Source organism: Ornithodoros turicata, chromosome 1, assembly GCF_037126465.1.
Source record: "Ornithodoros turicata isolate Travis chromosome 1, ASM3712646v1, whole genome shotgun sequence".
In the NCBI taxonomy this organism is placed as follows: domain Eukaryota; kingdom Metazoa; phylum Arthropoda; class Arachnida; order Ixodida; family Argasidae; genus Ornithodoros; species Ornithodoros turicata.
The window spans coordinates 186,252,477-186,268,261 of record NC_088201.1 but is presented as its reverse complement, the minus strand read 5'-3'; the positions used below and the strand labels follow the sequence as shown (position 1 = coordinate 186,268,261).

The 15,785-nt window shown below is 48.4% G+C and overlaps 1 protein-coding gene across 1 annotated transcript; it reads right to left on the bottom strand.

Annotated features, from left to right (window-relative positions):
* Positions 1-3,989: 3,989 nt before the first annotated feature.
* LOC135374098 (uncharacterized) lies at positions 3,990-9,639 on the bottom strand. Its single transcript, XM_064607100.1, has 2 exons — positions 9,091-9,639; positions 3,990-4,753 (listed from the first exon to the last, which is right to left on the bottom strand). Exons 1-2 carry the CDS (start codon positions 9,583-9,585, stop codon positions 4,133-4,135), a joined length of 1,116 nt encoding a protein of 371 aa, XP_064463170.1. The 5' UTR covers positions 9,586-9,639; the 3' UTR covers positions 3,990-4,132.
* Between the last annotated feature and the right edge of the window lie 6,146 nt (positions 9,640-15,785).

The following is a 15,785-nucleotide window of genomic DNA, read 5'->3' as shown; positions in this document are numbered from 1 at the left end:
GTGTGCCGGCTCAGTATCGTCGTCTACGTAAAATGCTGTCTATCGTATTTGGCTTCCTTTAAGCGTATCTTGCTGGCGCGGTCCGTGTGAAAAGAAAGCGATTTTAGGAACCGATAGTAGCTGGACCACACCGCATCATCACCGTGGACGCTATTTGCAAGTTTTCATCCATCTCTCCTTCCTCTCGCTAAACGGAGTACCCATCTACTAAAGACGTCAATGCAGACAACAGCAGTAAGCTATTAGCCATACATTTCTTGATAAAAGCAGTCTTATAGGAGGTATAAAACGGAAGCGTTGAAGCGGTCCGCGAACAGGTTCAGGGTTGCGAACCGGTTTGCAAACCGGTTCGCAGCCCTGAACCCGCGGTTTGCAAGCCGGTTCGCTTTTTTGTGCGGCCGAACCAGCACTGAACCGGAACGAAATTCAGGCAACGCGAACCCGAACCGTTTCTTTTTCTTTTCTTTTTTTTTTTTTTTTTTTGCTGTTTGCCACTTTGCATACGAGTGAACGTGAAAATCTTTCTCGGGCGATTGTCCACGAAGTGTCAAGGTCAGCAATAACGAAACGTTAAAGAAATACAGAGGGCCATCGAAAAAAAAAAAATCAGATTAAGACGTCTGATAAAAGTGTGTGTGTGTCATTATACCGAATAGCGCGAAATGTTTTGATATGTGCATTTTGTTTCCCAGGAAAAAACTCACATAAACTTGGCTCCGCGTGTTCACCCTTAACTCGCCACTCCAGCTATAACGAGGATGAGGAGGTATGATGCCACGTCACCAATGACGCTATACGGAGAACTCGTTCTGGTTCGCCGGTCAGTGGGGGTCAGCGCCTCGTCCCTTTGCCTCGGTAAACCTGTTTTCCTAGTTCTCCCAAAGAATTGGGGATAGAAGGAGCGGCCGAAGCGTACGAAGCAACAAACGTTACACGACATTCCTATGAGCAGGTGGCAAAAGCCTAGTCAGAACAAGTGCCGTTGATCGCACGATCTATGTGGTGTAGGTTTTCAATTATTATTGTAATTGAATGACACGTGTTCTGGGACGCCCTGCATACGAAATCATCAGCCTCCACGAGCACGTTTTCGCATTCTGCTCGCTTGCGCCTTCTGTGGGCTGTTTATGTCGGTTATATCCCCCTGAGTGTGGTTCCGTCAAGACTGGTGATGTTGGTGAGCCGAAGGCTTCGGGAATTTTCGCTACAGCTGTTCGGAATACAAGCGGCAACCCAGTACGCCGATGTAAAAGCGCCATGCGGTGCTTATTATTCATACCCCTGACGTCAGGTGTTACGGCATTCGTGCAATAGTTTCGATAGACGGCGCTGATGGTCTCTATCATGGCGTCACAATGAAGACGGGGTACGCGCAGGGGTTTTGCTACCTGTTTAGGTATACCTATTACCTTTCTTTAGGATTTTTTAGAAGGAGTGGAGGAAGGGCGGGGGGGGGGGGCAGGGCAAGGCTTCTGCGCGTCAAGTGGCGCCCGCAGCTACAGTGTCTGGGCTCACAAAAGCTACGTTTCTGGAACGCAGAGAGCTAAAATAAATCATAATTTCTGTTGCAACGGCAACGTATCCCCTTGCCCCCCCCCCCCCCGTGACGGCACGCCTTCGCATGGCTTGACTAGTATTGGATTGTTATCACAGGGGGAAATAGCCATTAACTGTAAAGGTGTTCTAACATCGAGAGTCCAGGACTTTTCCTTTTCTTTGTTGTCTTAAGTTGCCTTTATTTAAGTTTTCTTAAGTGAAGTTTTGTTTTGTTATTTATTAAGTTGATTAAGTTTTCTGCTCGCTAAAATTATGCAGTGTCCTTTCAGTTAATGCACATGGGCCTATAAAGGAACGGGAGTGGTTGTCCTGTTCCATCGAAAGTTGGAAGCCAGGAGAAAGGATTATGATGCCAACGACAGTTTTATGTTTCCAGCGTCCGCGTAGCCGTTTCAAAGGGAGTTTCTCAATTCCTGGACGGTAGCGCATCAAAATGGATCCCAAACTGGTGCTTTACTCATTGTGCTGCCTGGTACTGTACACTGTGATGTACACTGCTTCTGCGAAACAAATTGGCTTTCTCAAATCACGTGTCCGGTTTGAAGCTTCCAATGGGCTGAAATTGTGCCCTTATTCGTTCGTCACTTGTCCTGCGCTTTCCGGTGCTTCCTCCTCTTCTTTTCCATAGTTCTTAAAAGACCACGCGTGCCGTGTCTACGTAAATACTCGCTACATAGAACACAAACACGCAGCAGCTGAACGCTGTTTTTTTTTTTTTCTTGCAGTACCGAAGACTAGAAGGCAACTTACCCCGCACCGACGCACGACAGCCCATGACGTCAAAAATGGGTTTGAAATAAACTCACATTCTCTCGTATTCACATAAACTCATGTTCTGCACCGCGTGTTGTCACGTTATTTGAATTAAACCCGTTTTATTTGCACGAGGAAGTTGGGCTGTGACAAATGGTGGAGAGAAGAGAAAAAAGAGGGTCTGTATGCACCCCGGGCTGTCTTCAGGAGGAAGCCAGTTCTATCTGAGTTGGGCTAAAGCTAACGCCAGCCTTCAAGGGAAAGTATTTTATGTAGCTTTAGGGCCACCTTAGCAGTGCTAAGCAGCTCGTCTGAAACTTCTGCAATTTGGTGTCACAAACGGCCTATGTCTAAGATGCCCCGTTGGTGCATCCAGGGACACAACAGCGGGGGCTAAGTATAACGATAGCATGACAAACTTTTACGTGTAGTGATAGGAGACGCGCGACATGTTACATAATGCATCTCAGGAGATATGTTGACAGTAAGATATTATGCTCGACCTACACGTCGGTCTCTTCAACCCTGCAACAAACAACAAGTGTGAAATTGAATATTGTGAAAATGAAGTTTGAAATTAAGTGTGGTAATTAAGTAATTAAGTGTGGTAAGAAAAAAACACCATGCAGCGAGGTAGAATTCCGCACTCACTTGTGCCATCGATTTATCTCCGTATGTCATATTACATATGAGGAATCACATGGACCTGCGAGTTTCCAACGAAAAATGAGAACTGCTTCTGTCCACACAAAAGCGAAGCAAACGAATATTCTGAAGCACTTATTTCCAAAGCACAGTCTCATAGCAAGCAATGAAACAATGTGCACATATGTGTGCGTACATGACATCAAGCTCAAGTAACGAGTGAACGAACTACCTGTGTCTTCAACCTCGCTGAACGAACAACGAAGTGAACGTTTGACTTTTTCTATTCGGAAACAAGTAACATCAGCAATCTCGCCGCTCTCCTCTCAGTGATCCAAAGAGTTCCACGCTCACCCGTTATCTGGATTCCGTTGTCCAAGACTCATCTGATCCCACAAGCCATCCAACCTGCCATGTTTTTTTTCTTCACTGCAAGAAAACAGTTGCCTGCCTATGACTAACCATAAACACCCAACGGGCTGGTACCCAACGGTTGCTGAATTGTTTCCCTTGATCCCTATGACAAAGAATAGGAATGGTGACCGTGTAGCCAGTAAGAAGTAAACAAGACCCAGATGCCTTTCCTCATAATCACGTTGCAGTCTGGAAATCAACGGAGGCCACATCGTTTCCCTTGGTGTGACAAAGCCTGTGACAAAGAATGTGGATGGTGATTCTGAAATAAATAAAGAATAGCAAAATGTTCAGGTTTCGTACCGGTGCCTTTCCACATAAGCTCGCAGCGATCTGGAAATCTGAAACGCGTATAACGACGCCAGGTTCCAACAGCTCCACACAGAGCCCATAGTTATAATTCACACAACACTGAGCAAGCGACTAATGAGAGTGCAACGTGGCAGATATTATGTGGTTAATCACCAACACTCTTTGTACGTACTGAAGAACCCTTCGACATAGAATTCTTCGCCTTGGGTAGTCCCGTCCAGTATATTTTTGTACGCACAATTTTCTTGCGTTACAAGGAATAAACAATTTCAGTTTGAACACTACTTTACTACGCGTACAGGAGCACACCATATTCAAAGTATAAAACACATCAGCAACAGTGGCCACCACAATTGCGGAATGTGGCAGTTATTAGCTTCTTCTGGCTGTTTTATCTCAGCTTCTGCCTCTTTTGTGACCTTCAGCAGTGGCTCCTTGGTCTTCCTACGTTTCAAAATTTCTTCTCGCCTTTCTTCCTCTTCTCAGCTTCCCGGTTGTTTATCAACGCTGCACGGACGTCATCTCTCTCCGCGTCTGTCAAGAAATAATTGATCGCGACCGGATCGCCCAGATTCCACTCGTGCGCAAACACTCTGGGGTCCTTGGTGGCCAGGTCATAGCCCGTTTCCCCCCTGAACTCTGCAATGTCAATTACTCGACTGCCCTGCGAGTAGAGGAGGAAGACCAGAGTCTCTGGACGTCCAGAGGTTGGGAAGGGACCGCTGTAGAGGATGAGCTCATCGCCAGAGTACACGTCCTTGGTGACTATGTTGACCACCAGCCAGTACTGCCAGAACATGAAGGTGATGTCCGTAAGGAATAGTGCGTAGAGGTTCCCTTCTTTCATGTCGAAGGAAACGTGCAAGGGTTCGAGCCAGAGCTGCTGAGCTACAAAAAAGTTGCCCATTCGGATTTTGCGGCCGTAGCCGTAGTCGACATTGATTAGTTGTTTCGGAACGTCCGCCAAGAAGTGAGGTACGACGCCGTCCCTGGTTAGGTTTCCTCTGTAAGCGTCGAAGATATCTTTGGGTTGGTGACTATCCGAGAGTAGGGCATGTGCTTGGAACTTGCTCTGCGGCAGAGAGTTAATAGTTAGGCACGGCGCGTTATGGAACTCAAAAAGTGGCCTCGAAGGCTAATAATAATTCAATAACGTTGGCGTTAATACCTAGCTCATATCGAGTACTGACAGGTGGTTGGTTCGAATCTTACCACCGCTTGGGCTGAGGAACATTGGCGTTTTCTGCAGAATTTCAAGACGTATGTTGAAACAGTGCCCCTTAGCCCAGCACAGGGCACATGGGAGCACAGGGAGAGGAACAGTACGATATATTTGGGCTTTATTCGGGTCGGGTAAGATATGAAGCCATTGGATCAGGCGGGTATATCACAAGATTGGGCTAGGACCTAGGGATGCGGTGCTCCGCTATCTATGGCGAAGATATTCCAAAAGCCGGGCGTCATAACTGGAGAATGAAAAAATTGTCACCGACTTAACGCAACGGGAAATAACAATTTATTTAGACGTTTCGTCTCCTATGCGGGAGACATCATCAGTGCAAGTCTAGGGACGGGAATGAGGAGCACTAAAACCGGTCTTGCTATTTACGGGTTTTCCGAGGCCAGAGTACAGTCCAGGAAGTGGGCCACGGTTGGCATTACATGCTGTTGGCTCCCTCTGTATGTGCCACGATTCGAGGAATTTTCTGGGTCCCCACCGCTGTTCACGTGCCAAGGTGACGGCACCCTTGTAGTCGAACACGTGTCCCGTTGTCCAGCAATGATCCACGAGCTCGGTCTTTGACCTAGTTGCGTTGGTCGCCTTTTCAACGTCTCGTCTGTGTTCTTTAACGCGGGTGTCCCGTTTCCTGCCTGTCTCACCTACGTACGTGGCATTGCACTCCAAACAACATAGCCTATAAACAACACCGCTTTCGCTTCCAGGTGGGGTGGGATCTTTTGGCCTTGAAATGATATGTCGAAGTTTCATATGGGGTTTGAAACAAGTCTTTATCCCCAAAGGTAGTAGAATGCGCCGAATACGCTCCGAAACCCCTTTGACGTAGGGAATTGAGATGGTCCCATTATGTGTGGAAGGTTCTTTTGGCTGCCTGTCTTCTCTACGCCTGCGCGTGTCGTCGATAAACTTCTGGGGATAACCTCGTTTCCTAAGCAGTTCATTGACGGTGGTCTCTTCTGAAGATTGAAGTTGAGAGTCGGAGGCGAGACGCTCAGCACGATCCAACAGGGTTCTGACGACGGCTCGCTTGTGTTCGGTAGGGTGGTGGGAATTAAAGTCCAGGAAGTTGCCAGTGTCGCAGGCCTTACGGTAGACCGTTGTTTTGATTTGTCCTACTTGGTCGTGATGTACATTTACGTCCAAAAAAGGAAGCACGTTGTTTTTCTCGATTTCATAAGTAAACTGAATAGAAGGTTCAACACTGTTTAGGACCGAATGGAAGGCATCGACGTGAACCCTGCTTAAAATCACAAAGGTGTCGTCAACGTACCGTCGGTAGAATTTAATGGGGCGGGGCGCTTGCTCTAGTGCAGATTCCTCCACGTGCTCCATGACCAAGTTGGCCAGTGTCACGGACACTGGGCTACCCATTGGGCAGCCCTCAGTCTGATGGTACATCTCCTGATTGAACGTGAAGTATGTTTGTTTGAGGCAAAAGCGCAGCAGGACAATAATGTCTTCCACAGTCAGAGAAGTACGTGCACTGAGGGTGGCATCATCACGGAGCCGCTTTTCGGCGACCCTCACCGCGAGAGTGGTCGGAACGTTTGTGAAAAGGGACACCACGTCGAAAGACACCATCACGTCGTCATCCTCGAGTACGCGCTCACGCACCAGCTCCACAAACTCACGAGAGTTCCGAACCGTCAGGGCGTTGGCTCCAGTTACGGGCGAGATGATGTCAACCAGGTGCTTGGCGAGGTTATAAGTTGGGGAACCAATGAAGGACACAATAGGGCGCAAGGGGCATTCTGGTTTGTGTACTTTGGGGAGGCCGTACAGCTTTGGAGTGGAACCGTCGGACGAGAAAAGATGACGGTATGTAGACTCGTCGAGGTGGCCCTTCTTTTTTAGGTGCCGGAGGTGTTCATTGAGACAACGCTCAGATTTCGCTGTGGGGTCATTGGAAAGTTTCACAAAATGTTTCTTGTCACTTAAAATGGTCTGCATCTTGGCCTGGTAGTCGGTCTTGTCTAGAATGACGGTCCCCTTCCCCGGTGCCCAGTAATCCCAGCACTGTGTTCAACCTCTCTTCCAAGCACCTCAGTGCAAGTCATGTAAGTCTCCTGTCTAAAGGTCTGGACTTTGCTTTGACTCCTCGCTCCATCCCTGTGTGTAAATTCATCACTGAAATCGAGGACAGACTCCGCCACATAAAAGACAGCACTGGTGTGAACCTAGCTCGCAGCCGCGTAGCAGCTACCTTGTCTGTCGCAAGAGTAAGCCCGGCTAACCTGAGCTGCCAAGAACAAGCGGCGCTGCGTGACCTCAAGTCGGACGAAAATATAATAATTCTCTCTGCTGACAAGGGGAAGGGGACCGTCATTCTAGACAAGACCGACTACCAGGCCAAGATGCAGACCATTTTAAGTGACAAGAAACATTTTGTGAAACTTTCCAATGACCCCACAGCGAAATCTGAGCGTTGTCTCAATGAACACCTCCGGCACCTAAAAAAGAAGGGCCACCTCGACGAGTCTACATACCGTCATCTTTTCTCGTCCGACGGTTCCACTCCAAAGCTGTACGGCCTCCCCAAAGTACACAAACCAGAATGCCCCTTGCGCCCTATTGTGTCCTTCATTGGTTCCCCAACTTATAACCTCGCCAAGCACCTGGTTGACATCATCTCGCCCGTAACTGGAGCCAACGCCCTGACGGTTCGGAACTCTCGTGAGTTTGTGGAGCTGGTGCGTGAGCGCGTACTCGAGGATGACGACGTGATGGTGTCTTTCGACGTGGTGTCCCTTTTCACAAACGTTCCGACCACTCTCGCGGTGAGGGTCGCCGAAAAGCGGCTCCGTGATGATGCCACCCTCAGTGCACGTACTTCTCTGACTGTGGAAGACATTATTGTCCTGCTGCGCTTTTGCCTCAAACAAACATACTTCACGTTCAATCAGGAGATGTACCATCAGACTGAGGGCTGCCCAATGGGTAGCCCAGTGTCCGTGACACTGGCCAACTTGGTCATGGAGCACGTGGAGGAATCTGCACTAGAGCAAGCGCCCTGCCCCATTAAATTCTACCGACGGTACGTTGACGACACCTTTGTGATTTTAAGCAGGGTTCACGTCGATGCCTTCCATTCGGTCCTAAACAGTGTTGAACCTTCTATTCAGTTTACTTATGAAATCGAGAAAAACAACGTGCTTCCTTTTTTGGACGTAAATGTACATCACGACCAAGTAGGACAAATCAAAACAACGGTCTACCGTAAGGCCTGCGACACTGGCAACTTCCTGGACTTTAATTCCCACCACCCTACCGAACACAAGCGAGCCGTCGTCAGAACCCTGTTGGATCGTGCTGAGCGTCTCGCCTCCGACTCTCAACTTCAATCTTCAGAAGAGACCACCGTCAATGAACTGCTTAGGAAACGAGGTTATCCCCAGAAGTTTATCGACGACACGCGCAGGCGTAGAGAAGACAGGCAGCCAAAAGAACCTTCCACACATAATGGGACCATCTCAATTCCCTACGTCAAAGGGGTTTCGGAGCGTATTCGGCGCATTCTACTACCTTTGGGGATAAAGACTTGTTTCAAACCCCATATGAAACTTCGACATATCATTTCAAGGCCAAAAGATCCCACCCCACCTGGAAGCGAAAGCGGTGTTGTTTATAGGCTATGTTGTTTGGAGTGCAATGCCACGTACGTAGGTGAGACAGGCAGGAAACGGGACACCCGCGTTAAAGAACACAGACGAGACGTTGAAAAGGCGACCAACGCAACTAGGTCAAAGACCGAGCTCGTGGATCATTGCTGGACAACGGGACACGTGTTCGACTACAAGGGTGCCGTCACCTTGGCACGTGAACAGCGGTGGGGACCCAGAAAATTCCTCGAATCGTGGCACATACAGAGGGAGCCAACAGCATGTAATGCCAACCGTGGCCCACTTCCTGGACTGTACTCTGGCCTCGGAAAACCCGTAAATAGCAAGACCGGTTTTAGTGCTCCTCATTCCCGTCCCTAGACTTGCACTGATGATGTCTCCCGCATAGGAGACGAAACGTCTAAATAAATTGTTATTTCCCGTTGCGTTAAGTCGGTGACAATTTTTTCATTCTCCAGCTATCTATGGCGTAGTACAAATATTTCATCACTGGCCAATAAAATACTTTTAATCGCATGAAGCTCGCCTGAGATTGTGACATTTACTTACGTCATCGCCTGCAAGGCTTCGTTTGCGCCGTTTCACCCTTCTGCGTACAGCCGCGAGGGAATCTGCGGATAATCCTCTTGTCACGCGAGCTTTTTGAAAGCCAAACCTTCTGCGGAATGCAACACTCTGGTCAGTGGACTTGACGTCGCCCTGATCCGAGACAACGAAGACGTACTGCCGACGATGCGCCAGGGGCGAGTGCTTGACGTTGAAGTCACGTTTGGCTAGATTTTCGTCGTTCACGTTCACGATGGCCCTTGGGACGTCTTTAGGCTCTTGCAGAAGAAGGCGCGTGTAGAGACGTCCTGGCTTGATGTCCAACTGTAGGGTGGTTAACGGTGCTCCTTGATAATCGTCCATGCTCGACCCATTAACGGCGCGGCTATGGTTCGAGGAGTGGACTAGAAGGTCTGGTAGTAGATCGTTCAACGTCGCCGAGCTGAGGTGGCAGAGGTCCGAGCTAAAGATAGCAAACGCGAGCAGAGGGACAAGCATTGCATATGTTAGAACGCACACGGGAACACGAGCACAGGATACGATGGTCGAGCTTTCGACCTACTTCTTCTTCTTGTGTGGCACATTCCTATAGGACCATTAGTTGAAATACGAAGACGTACCAGAAGGACTGACGCTGGTAAGGATGTTGGCGAGGAAAAATTGGGGCGGGCTCACTTGTGTCCGAGCCCAGTTTTTTACACGAAAAAGTCAAGATGTCCGCTTGCTTCGCTCCTTTAATTCGATTTTAATGAAATAAATACAAGTCTTCATTCATTCATTCATTCATTCATTCATTCGATTCATTAGTCATTTAATAATATCAAGAACAGTTAGGTCGGCATGAGCCAACTCTCATCGTCGCTGCGCCTGGTATTCTCTTGCGAGACCTGTCTCTTCGACGACCCCCCCCCCCCCCTCCTCACCATCTGGATGCGCTCCATCGCCTTTGTAGGTGACTGTCTCGCTCCTGCAAGTCGAAGTTGCCCCGCTGCGAGAGGGTAAGAACTCGCGAGAGGTGCGCATGTGATGAGATACTCGTATCTTCTACGTGACTGCTTCCTTCTGCTTCCTTAGCACTTTTCGGTACAGTAAAAGATGACCTGCTGTGAAGTGCATGGTTCTTTCTACGAATGAAGTGCAGAGGGGAGGAAGTATGAAGGAAGGAACGAGAAGCATGCCATCGCCGGAGCCTGATATTACCTCTCACATGTGGTACAGTGATTAGCACAGCACACATAAACCGGTTCGAACCGATTAATATCGGTTCAAACCGCTATTTTGATTGTGCTGGACCCGAACTGAACCGATAACCTTCATCCGGAACTTGAACCGAACCCCAAAAAATAACGCTGCCGAGCCCTGCCCACCACACAAAATATGCGAGCATCTTTCAGTAGTATTCACTGGGTGCTCCGTGTACCACGATAACCGCAATGATTTTTGGCAACATCGTGCGGCCGCCCAGACAGAACACTTTCTCCTGTGGATGTCCGAAACAGATACCAAGGTCCATATCCGAGAATCTATATCCGTCGGATGTCACTGGGAGCCTCATACATGGACGTCCCAGGATCTGTATCCACTGGATATCCGGTCGCGGCTGTTTCAAGAATTGTCCGAGCTAGATCCCTGTCGGGATGTTACACGGATCATTTATTGCGGGAGAGAGGGAAACGGGTGGCGATGTAGCACTGCGACGTTTGACTTTCGATGTACCAGCTGAATGTCTCTTACCAAAACCAGTAGGAAACACAGACATTGTATTGATAGCGAGTTAATACACCGAGCAATTTCTCACTTCGTTGTTGTATGCGTGCGTAATCGAATTAAGCTTAGACAACACACCCATCATTTTGATTCACAGGCGAGAAGGTATCTGGAATATGGGGATGCTCGCGAGACAAGCAGTATATTGTATCTGTTCTCTCGTTGGAAGGAAATAACACTGGCTTTCGAAGTGAGCTTCTGGGACTGGGTTGTCCTGTCGGAGCTTTCATATATTTTTTTTTCTGACTAAAACGCTGCGTTCGTTCTCCGTGATGTGCGAAAAACAAAGAGGAGCAACAGAAATTAAAAGGTGCGGAGGCGGGGATTAAAACAAAATGGCAGGCAGAAAAATGCTGATTTCAATGAAAGCTGTCTTTCTCCTCTACGGATGTTTGTATATCCACACAACGTGTGCATGTACATAAGTAGATCCGTACAATATCCAGACATCTCCATGTAACATCCTGTGAGGACAAACGGCGGATATATATGGGGAGTCCGAACCGTGGCCAATCGGAGATGTGGGGGACGTCCGTCGGAAAAATGTCTGTCTCCCAGGGAGATCCGAATTTCCGTCAAGGGATATCCACAGGAACACCCCGGGAGGTTTTGTTTTGTTTGGGCGATGTCGCTTCCATCCATCGCTTGGTCCGCGTACTCGCATTTATGCCCAGGATGGCCACGATAAGCCTAGAAATGATCTCTAACACACAGCGATATCAAAGAAAAACTGACAGCTCTGCTATGACGTCTGTGTTACAAACGGGCTGGTCTTACAATGCAGCACCTGTTTGTAACACAAACGCCATAGGGAGCAGTGAGTTTTTCTTGGACAGCGCTATGTGTCAGCGATCATTTCTGCAGTTAGGATGGGCACCCTCTATAGCTGAGGCTCGTTAGTATATTATTATAACATACGTCACTTCCTGAATGCTACCCAAAACAGTCGTTGATTCTTAATTCATAAGAAATTTTAAATATACAAATATTCATGTGTATGTCTTAGACAGTAGTAGTCATAACAGTTTTCAGTTACCATCTTTGTGGTTATTTCGCGACTCCAGAAAATCCAGAGCTTTCCTGCAGGGCACGACTTTCTCGGCAAGCAACACGAAGGCTACGAAGCTAATCAAAGAATAAAAAAGATGAAAAAAACAAATTGTTCGTGCACAACATGCAAAGCTCCACCCTTAGTCCCGTATGAACCGTTATTTGAACCGGTTACCGGTATTTTTTAACGGTTCAGTTCCGTCTCAGCTCCAAGATGGCGCCAACAGTTTTGGTTTGGCCAAAAATAACGGTTAATAACGCTTTCGGTTCAAGTTCGGGTTCGGTTCGACTTTCTGATTTAAAGTGCAACAGTAAATTGGTTATGCCTTTGGATCGTAACAGTAAACATCTTCCCGTTTCTTCCGCGAGAACAATCGTCACTGAGGGAATTTCGAATTGAGACACGTTAAAATACTCATAAAAAAAGAAACGTTCGCAATCAGCAGTCGTCAGCAGGAAGCGCCCATGTTCATCCAATGAAGAAACACCAACTGGTGAGGCATAAAAAATACATTTTTTTAAGTTCTTCTAGAAACGTAATAGTCTTGCAACAGTATGCAATGATGTGACGTGACGAGGACGCCGGTATCATGCCCCTTTCTGATCTCGTCGTCGTCGCCACGTCTCAAACGGGCCTGAAGATGTAGACGTATGTCACACTATGCTTGGGTCTTTACCGTTCGAGAAAACTGCTTCGTCATACTTGCCCGAATACATTATTGACAGTAACCCGGGCTGCGCGGTTTTGCTTTATGGACGTTTGCGGGTACGACCATTTGTTATTGCAGCATTGGTCTTCGCGACAGAGGAGCACAATGTACTGATTTCTTAAGTGATTTCTTAAAACAACATGCACTTACGGGTCATTAGGAGAAGCTTCTAAATTCTTTTGGGCGCGTTTTTGGGGGTTCGACGAGGCCTGAACACGTAGTTAGTAGACATGAATAGAAGTGCACAAAGCGACGCACCAGACATTGTAGTAAGTAGTCTCCGTATTCAAGCAAGTTCACCTTCCGCCTTTTATGCCAACTTGTAACTTAATGTAGGTGACCCAATTGACGGTCTTGTAAGCCGTCTTGCAGAAAGTTCGATTAACACAATTGGATGCATTACAACGTATTCTTTACCATCAACATAATGAAACAGTACTGGAAAATGTATGACGGAGGGGAGTCCAAGGCTAGGTTAGGTTACCACATGACATTCACCGACGCAGTAACTCGAGAACCAGCCGTTGCATTCACGTTCCTGCCTTAACCTGCAGAACGATCCGGTTACAAAACACCGCATTGGAAGATACCCTGGGGGAAGGTCCGCTTCACAGTCTCGATCACTCACCAAGCAACTCACACCACATGACACCAGCTCCCGTGGCATAGTGGTTAGGATAATCGCTTTTCACGGCGGGAATCCTGTCACCGGCTGTGCTGTCTGAGGTTTTCCCTGGGTTTTCCGAAGACTTTCCAGGCGAATGTCGGCACAGTTCCCCCTGAAGTCGGCCCGGGACGCATACAAACCCCCCTGTCCCGCACTCCTTCCTACTGTCCCCTCTCCATCTGTCCAGTCTGTACGCCGCTCATAGTCACAGTTGCTTCGCTGCACTAACACGGAATTAAATAAGTAAATAAATACCACCTGACGTCAAACGTACAGATTTCGGAAGGAAATTATAGGAGACTGTATGAGTTCCTCGTTAGAGAACGTAGTCCTCCGGTTTTCCAGGTCTGTCTGTACGTCTGTACTAGTGATTTCTAGGTACTCGGTAGGTATATCTACTGTTCACAGTTCTTTTATAAAAGCAGTTATGAGAGCAGCATATATAGACTTCATGTTGTGTCTGTCCCTTCGTGTTCCCTAGTCTCGGGGGTTTTTACATTAAGCATATATAGTGTTCTTCTCGTGCGTTATACTACAGGGTCGGCCTTAGCCCGAACTATGTAACGACTGCATTACTAATCACTTCAGAGTCATTATGTTCCTCTTTAACTACGGGCGTACAGCTTGGGACAAAAATTTACGGAACACAGCACCTGCGTATTTCTTCAGCGGGGCGCCCCTGCTAGTTATCAAGGAAGAGATCGAATAAGAAACAGGTGGCCGGTAATTCCATCCATTTCTCAGTATGTGTGTTGACTTCAATTTGCTGCTAGGTAGCCGCTCCATTGAAGAAATGCGACACCCGAGTGTTCCGTAAACTTTTGTCCCAAGCTGTACCACTTTAACTACTCTTTAACTAACTTTCGAGTGTAGCAAGATAGTGGAATGGCAGGCAATCATTTTACAGTGACAGAAGCAAACTGGCAGTATAAAGCGAGAGGTTCTGGAGACGGCGGAAGAGCGCCTGAAGCATGATGACCTGAAGCATTGAAGCGTTTCCGCCTCTGGCTCACACTGGGATCAGTCCGCGCTAAAGTGCTTCCGCCCGCGCCTCACAGAGGCCGCCACACTCTCATGTTGCAACGTCTCAGGTCGACCGGAAAGCTATCAGTGTTGGTGAAATTGTGTGAAGGATTTGGCTTTCCATGCATTTGTAAGTTTAAAAGGTCATGAAACGAGCAGGTGCGTTGGAATACCGATTGCCGACATTTCCAACGATGCAGTATCGAAAAGGCGCCAATTGCTAACGCAGTGAGGACAGCCCTCATTGCAGTCACAGGAGCAGATGCTTTGGAGCGATGGAGATGATTGGCGTAGTTGTGATCTGCTGGCAAGATCAGCCGCTTTGCAGAGAAGATAAGCCTTCGTCGATGGGCAATGGGTACATCACAGCAGGCGCTTGTTTCAGGATTTTTATGATTTAGGATTTTTTCAGGAACGATAAAAATGCTTTCTATGGGAATTAGCTCCAATTATGCCATCTTCCTTTTGCCCGAAATTTTCTAATTCAGAGGTAATTAATGAATTTTAGGTAACTTGTAATCTTATATCCATTGACTCATCCAAAGGATTGCGCCCTGTCGCGTAACCCAATGAAAACATGACATCCACGGTGCTGTCATAGCTTTTCTATAAACAAGAAACCTAGAGAACATAAAGACACCCTGTACAGTGACCAGAAATGTGATGATAACGTCTCAAATCCTCCACTGCCCCAGAAGATCAACGTTGGCTACCTGTCGACTGAGGTCCATGCATATACCTCATATCACTCACTTGTTTCAAGTGCGATCGACTTGGATACGCCGTCGACGCTTGCCCAGGGTCGCCATGTTGTGCACATTTTGGCGAGCGTGTAGCGGACGACGACAACGACGACAACGATGGCCACGCGCGTGGAGCACCCGCTCTCAGTTCCACCGGCGCGGCCATGGAGACAGGCCACCGTCATCGCCTCTCCGTGGCATACCATCATCGCCGGTCGGGGCTCATGTAGAGGAAGACCACCGTCCTCTACATTTGGTGACCCGGACAAAGAACATCACGTCCGGTGCAATTCGGCCCTTCACCATCCCAAATTCCTGACCACGCCATCGAGCACCACTACCTCCGGCACACACGGCCCACCTTCACTCCTACCGCACTCTTCGCTCCCTCTCACCTACGCTTCTCTCTTCGCTCAAGTCTTCTCACGCTTCTCACTGCCGGCCGCGACACTCGAGCCGTGCGCTCACCTGCCGGTTGCGGCAGTCGCGGCAGCCGACGCCTCGGCGCACTTAAGCCCGTCTCGGCACCTCACTCTCGCCACCTGGGACTATCCAGCTTCGGCTCCCGTGCCGGTCGCGGCACCCCAGGACCACGACACCGAGCGCCTCACTCTCTCTGCGACGGATCGCTGTTCCCGTCCACACCTACCGCAAGGATGACTACACGGATGCTCTCCCCGTCTTCATCCTCTCTGAAGTGCCGCCAACGTGTGCCGTGCCCCTATTCGACCACACGTC

What these genes read in the sequence shown, in the direction of transcription:
- LOC135374098 (XM_064607100.1), bottom strand. Translation starts at nt 9,585, where the DNA reads ATGCTTGTCCCTCTGCTCGCGTTTGCTATCTTTAGCTCGGACCTCTGC. An exon ending in GAAGCCTTGCAGGCGATGAC is followed by an intron (nt 4,754 to 9,090) that starts GTAAGTAAATGT and finishes TCTCTGCCGCAG; the next exon opens with AGCAAGTTCCAAGCACATGC.